Source organism: Setaria italica, chromosome VIII, assembly GCF_000263155.2.
Source record: "Setaria italica strain Yugu1 chromosome VIII, Setaria_italica_v2.0, whole genome shotgun sequence".
In the NCBI taxonomy this organism is placed as follows: Eukaryota; Viridiplantae; Streptophyta; class Magnoliopsida; order Poales; family Poaceae; genus Setaria; species Setaria italica.
The window spans coordinates 33,345,295-33,351,688 of NC_028457.1; the positions used below are offsets into that span (position 1 = coordinate 33,345,295).

Genomic DNA, 6,394 nt, shown 5'->3' on the forward strand with positions numbered 1-6,394 from the left:
GTTGGTGTACCAACCAGGACTAAAGGGGATCTTTAGTTCCGGATGAATGATCTGGGAATAAAGAACCCCTTTTGTCTCGAAAAATTAATTCTGATTGGGCATTGGAGAGATATGACCCTTACCAACTGGAACTAATGCTCACTTTTCCACCCGTGGTAGTTGCATGCATAATGCAAGCTTTGCTCTATTTGTCTGATACGACAGGAGTATGAAAAAAAAAGCAAATTGTATTGCCGCTTCTGTGTTTGATGTTGCCACGCTTCTACTAGCTAGCATCACTAAAGTAAAGTACAATCCCGACTTCAGTGTCAGGAGCATCACGTACGTTCCAATCCGTAACATTTTGTGCAACCAAAATGATTGGGAAGTCCTGACTTCCCCGGCACTATATTATATTCGTTATTGCCCATATGCTGAAATGCGTATAGGTGGAGGATGCTCCTGGTGCTGCACCTGTGACCTAACAGATGGAGAAGTCTGGTAATATGAAGGGTTAGCGCCATGGCACGCTGATGACAAGCATTACACCAGAAACGATCTGTATTAGCACCTTGATTTTTGAGTGCTGGCGGGTATGAATGCCACCCACTAGTACAAAAGGTGTAGTGGCTAGCCCATTAAAACCCGTCACTGCAAATGCATTTGTGTTGGCGGGTGACATGACAACCCGTCACTGCAAATGCATTTCAAATTGTATTAATGGGGAGGGCAAAAAAATTCTAACTAGCCAAAAACTTAATCATACATATCCAAATATATTCTTAACATGTATTAGACTATGTATATGCAGTTGTATAGGAGTTTCAAAATTTTTAGAAGGGATTTGCAATTTTCTAGATTTAAACTATTATAACCATGCTTATTGAAATTAATTGATATTTGAACTAATCTTTTCACAAGTAAGATTCAAAAATTGCAGAAAAATGACAATAAGGAAACATGTTCCATTTTAGCTCAAATCATGAAAGTGCATTTGAAATTTCACAAGTTTCTTAATGTATTTATCACTTCTATTACAAGTTGTTGTGGAAAAAATTATAATAATATCAAAATATGGTGTGAAAATTATATAAATTGGTAGGGAGTCATTTTGTGAACCCACAACCTTAACATAAAAGTTTCAATATATTTTACAAAAATTAGACTATACATTATTCACAAATGTATACTTTACTAACAATATTTCATATAACTCAAGTCACACTTTAAACTTGTCAACTAACTTAGCAAAAACAATTGTCATATATATCATGGTATAATTTTTACATGTATAATACTGTATATATATTATGTTGTACAAGATTCAATAGCTTTTAAACTAATTTACTTGCCTAAAAAAATTTAAAAAAAGAAAAATGTATATAGATTTGTCACCCGCCAGCACGAAGGTCAAAAAATTTTCATGAACAGAATGGGCAGTGAAAAAAGTGGTGCGCTTGAGCAGCCATGCCTCTTCTTATCTCCTCCTCTCTCTGCCGCTCCCTTTATCTCTTTCTTTTACTGCTGTTCTCCCATCTCCCATCTCTCTCCCTTATCTCTCCAGGTGCTGGCGCGTCCGGGCAGCGATAATGGCGGCCGGCCTATAGGCGCCAGTGGGAGTGGTACTCGGCGCATGCGGACTGCGGCAACAGCGGCCGGTGGGAGCAGCGGCCAGTGCGTGCACGACAGCAGCTGGCGCGGCCGAGCCGTGGGAGCGATAGTTGGCCCGCGCAGGTTTGAGATGGCTCCGGTGGTGCGGCTAGTGGAGGTGCAGTGCAGTTATGGAGGCTCGGCGCTACGTTCAACGGCAAATACGATTAGTTTTGTTAGTTTCCTCTTCCTCGCGTGATGTAGTGAATTTCGAACCACGGGTTCAATTCATGCAAGGGAGGGTTGATTTGCTTAGGATCCTTTTATTTTTCATCAATTTTCCCCTTGCTTTGTCCTTAGATAAAACCGAGGTGCTGCTCCGGCAAGGACGGCGGCTTGTGCGGGTGGCATGCAGGGGATGGGCATGCAGGCGCAACAACACGAAGACACTATAGGTGGAGGTAACTGGCCGTGCGGCATGGAGGAGGACGGTGGGCTTCCTCGGATGGTGTGAGCAGCACAGCTGCCGGAAGCCGTGGGACGACGACATGGCTGGCGTCGACTGCGGCATGGGGATGCAGACTTCCTAGGATGACGCGAGCATGGCGGCTCGGGAGATGGCAGCCTAAGGTGAAACGTGCTGCAGCGCGGCAACGGATGCGGCCGCACGAATGGCTGCAGCTAGATTTTTTTGTTTCCTAAAAAAATATCTTTGCTGGGGCTACATAAGCACCCGCGAGCATAGGGCGCACCGGCACTGGCGGACGGACATCGGCACTGGCGGACAGACACCATGCTGATAGTGAGTTGTTGGCGGGTGACAGACCCGCCAGCAGAAACCGGTTTTAGCCGCCACTACAAAACTTTTTTGGCCTAGTGAGGGTTTACGGTCGTTTGATGTATAGGGTGCTTTGTGTGCGTTGGCTTTGGAAAGGGATGCAGTTGGTTGGGGGTTGGACAATTGATAGGTATCTTTAGATGTGCTATTGTTAATTTGGAGGATAGTATAATAAGACCATTGAACGCATTAGAGTTGAATGCTAATGTGTGTTGCACGCAAAGTCCATGCATATCCCACATGGCCTATAATTAATTAACATGCCACTTATGACGCTATTGTCTACACTAGTGCTTCAGCACTATGTAGTTGATGTGTAATAGATTCGAGTTGCATGCCTATCACCCAGTGACCCAGATCATGTGATGGGCTACACGTTGCAAGTTACTTTGTATTAACGTAGGTTAATTTTTAATCTAGCTCAATATACTCAATCCATCAATCGACTTTCTAGTAGATTGTAAGACAGAACGTGGCACACGTATCGTTGGGAATATAATCCTAGATAACCTAAGGTAGAAGTTAGAGTTCTACTAGAACTTTCCATTTACCATTACAATCTATTAGAACTCCTACATTTTAACTGAACAGGGGATTTGACATATAAGGAGGGGTAGGCAGGGGTACCCCTAGGAGGATGAATAGGGAACTTGGCATGTACAACCCGGTCATCTGACTACGGAGGTGTGTCTGGTATCCAGAGGCTGAAGCTGCCTGAGACCACCAATGGAATCCGACAACCTAAGGTAGAAGTTAGAGTTCTACTCGAACTTTCCATTTACCATTACAATCTATTAGGACTCCTACATTTTAACTGAATAGGGGATTTGACATATAAGGAGGGGTAGGCAGGGGTACCCCTAGGAGGATGAATAGGGAACTTGGCATGTACAACCCGATGATCTGACTACGGAGGTGTGTCTGATATCCAGAGGCTGAAGCTGACTGAGGCCACCAATGGAATCCGACAGATGAGTGATATCTTAATTTGCATCCTCTAAGGGAGAGGAACTTGAGGTGTCATATAATTAAGAACACAATATGACCATTGTAAGGCATCCATGGGCCAACAAAACACTCCTTTAAAACATTATTAGCACACATGCAAGATACAAGGCTAACATCGACACTTGAAACTTTATTTCTCAGGCCATATGGAGCCTACAACATGGCAATGATGAAAACAACTAGTAAAGGGAGTCTGACGAGGACAACCCGTGTCTTGTTTGTTATTACTCACACGGAGTAATAAAGACTTTATTATTCTTATTATAAGATGCACTCGCTTGCACTAGTTAGGGCTCACATAAGCTCCAATCTGGTCGACAACATCCCCAACACGCCCATAGAATCCCACAATGCTGTGATTGTTTGGGGCCGCTACACGGAAAGGAGTATTGCCCGCAGCTTGTTTCCCGTATGGTCCGTAGGTGTTAACATTGGTTACAATTGTAAGAGATGTCACAACAGTGTGGACTCCGTCGTAGTTATTACCAGTTGTCCCATAGATCTCCTTCACGGTCTCTGAAGGACCAAACTGTATGGGCTGTAAGGAAAGGTATGGATGCATGAATATATGACCATATACAAGTATTTAGACTTTAAGATACAAAAAACAGCATCCTTTAAAATCCACTCACCGGTTGCTTGGACTTTCCAGCATCACCACCCCATGGACCAACTGCCCGCTTCTGGCTAGATTGGTCAGTGTAGGAAAATGCAATTGTTTGGATGAAATTGTTATTAGCGTATATTGTTACGCTTTCAAGACGTTGAGGTTGCTCTGCACCTTGGATTTCGTAAGGTGTCCCTCCATTCCCACCCCACGGCCCAATCTTTTGGACGGGCTTCTGTTAGAGCTTAGAGAGAACATCGTCAAATGATAAACTGACAAATGTTGTTGGAATTATAGATCAACATGAACATGAGTATATCTCACCGGCATTGGGATGGTGAGGCACATAACACGAATACGAAGCTCATTAATGAGCACTCCACTAATGGCCTGAATCCTTTTGTAGCTGCAAACACCTTGTGCATACACAAATTCTCCGGTCCCTCCCACAACTGCCCAATCACCTTCATCCCCAAGAGTCGCAGGTCCAAGAGGCCCTTGCACACTGAGTGTGGACCCCTTGAACCTAAGCCAAGTTTGTAATAAATAGTAGACACATATGTTAGAGCAAAACGTATAGAAAGAGAGTACTGAAACTTAATTAAATTTGTGACCACAAAATGTGTCACTAAAACCTCAATGCAGCGAGATGAAGGATGAACGAACCTCTGATCGGTGAACACCACGATGAAAGAACCATACCAACTTTCGGTGCTTTTCCTGGCAGCGATGCCCACACCCTGCAACCGTGCAACAACCGTTGCCTTGTTGTCAGGAGCATCACGTATGTCCCAGTCCGTAACATTCGTGCAACCAAAATGATTGGGAAGTCCTTTGGAGGGCACTATGTTATGTTCGTTAGTGCCGTACTGCTGAAACGCGTATAGGTGGAAGAGATGCTCCTGGTGCTGCACCGGTGAGGTAACAGACGCAGAAGTCTGGTAATAGGAAGGGTTAGCAGCCATGGCTACGCTGACAGGATTTTTTTTGGGATGCTTGATGTCTAGGGTGCTTGTGTAGTGCGTTGGCTGTGGATAGGGGTGTAGTGAAGGGGGCAATTTATAGGCGTCTTTGGGTGCGTCATCTCTGATTTCGAGTCTTGTGTGACCCTTTTTATTGCAATAGATTATGCGTTAATGTGTGTTGCACGCTAAGTCCATGCATATCTCACATGGCCTACACTTACAACTAGCCAGTAATTAAGAAGCTACATATAACACCATTATCTACACTAGCTACTGCTCGGGCACGTGTATTTGGTGGGTTATATATTTGAGTTGCCGCACCGAGATCATCTCACATGGGCTTTTTTCGATAAAGGAAGCTTTATTGATTCAAGATGAGTTGATACAATCAAGGATCATGACATGGGCTAGTTGTTGCAAGTTAATTTGCTTTTGATCAACGTAGGTTAATTTGGAATCTAGCTCAAACACTTTGTTGAGCGCAAAGGTTGAATTTTTCTTAGCATGATCGTACATAAGTTCGATTAGTAGTTAAATGAGTGGTTTTGGATTGTTTCTTTTGAAAAATATTACATCATTTGGAATCGTCATAGTTGACTAACCTGTGATGGCCATCGTTCCAAGATTGTCAGGGCCTGCAAGCTGAGCCTAGTGTAGGCTAATTACACACACGGAGCCCTTGTCTGTGTGATCTGTTCTTAGTTCGCTGAGGTGTACTACTACAAGCTGCAGGTACGGTACTGACGGGGCATCTGGAGACAGATAAATCCTCCACTGAGATCAAAGGAATCCTGCTCGTAATTAACAAAAAAAATTGCTTAGATTAATCGTTCTTGAAGCAGATGGTGCCTTGAATAATCTTTGAGCTGATCGAGTAGCTGACACCCACTCAAGTAGATTAGGATTGTTTGAAGTTTATTAGGAAGGGGTGGATGGGGACAATCCTTGGGATGGAAGTGTGAAGATTGAATTGACATGTACATCCCCAAAGCTGTTGATGATAACTGATGACATCTGGTTCATGTTCTTGAGGCTTTCAATTCGAACAGATTTAGACCCCTCCGCCATCCCCCAGAAAAGTTATTCTGTGATCCAAAATTTCTCCCACAATTCCTATAACTGTTACCCATTAGTATGTGGTGCATGTTGCAGTCAATTCCTAGGCCTTATAAAACTGATTACTGGTCGCAGACCTGACCAATCTCTTGAGTTTGAGCCCTCACCACATGATCCATGAGCATCAGTTAAGTAAGTTTGAGAGTCGGATCGAGGCTTGGATGGTGGATCCAAGGTGAATCACGTGCTGCTGCATTGGGGTAGGGGTAGCAAAACGCACTGGTAGTGTGACGGTGAAAGCGACCGACTGTGCCGCTGGCCGTGTCGCTGGTGTCACGCCCGCTCACTGCT

General features: G+C 44.0%; 1 protein-coding gene across 1 annotated transcript; it reads right to left on the bottom strand.

Moving 5' to 3' along the window:
• Positions 1–3,455: 3,455 nt before the first annotated feature.
• On the bottom strand, positions 3,456–5,044 carry LOC101780771 (mannose/glucose-specific lectin). The gene is made up of 4 exons (XM_004979631.2): positions 4,689–5,044; positions 4,347–4,548; positions 4,048–4,257; positions 3,456–3,953 (listed from the first exon to the last, which is right to left on the bottom strand). Exons 1-4 carry the CDS (start codon positions 4,985–4,987, stop codon positions 3,699–3,701), a joined length of 966 nt encoding a protein of 321 aa, XP_004979688.1. The 5' UTR covers positions 4,988–5,044; the 3' UTR covers positions 3,456–3,698.
• Between the last annotated feature and the right edge of the window lie 1,350 nt (positions 5,045–6,394).

What these genes read in the sequence shown, in the direction of transcription:
- LOC101780771 (XM_004979631.2), bottom strand. Translation starts at nt 4,987, where the DNA reads ATGGCTGCTAACCCTTCCTATTACCAGACTTCTGCGTCTGTTACCTCA. An exon ending in GTGGTGTTCACCGATCAGAG is followed by an intron (nt 4,549 to 4,688) that starts GTTCGTTCATCC and finishes AACTTGGCTTAG; the next exon opens with GTTCAAGGGGTCCACACTCA. An exon ending in GCCTCACCATCCCAATGCCG is followed by an intron (nt 4,258 to 4,346) that starts GTGAGATATACT and finishes AAGCTCTAACAG; the next exon opens with AAGCCCGTCCAAAAGATTGG.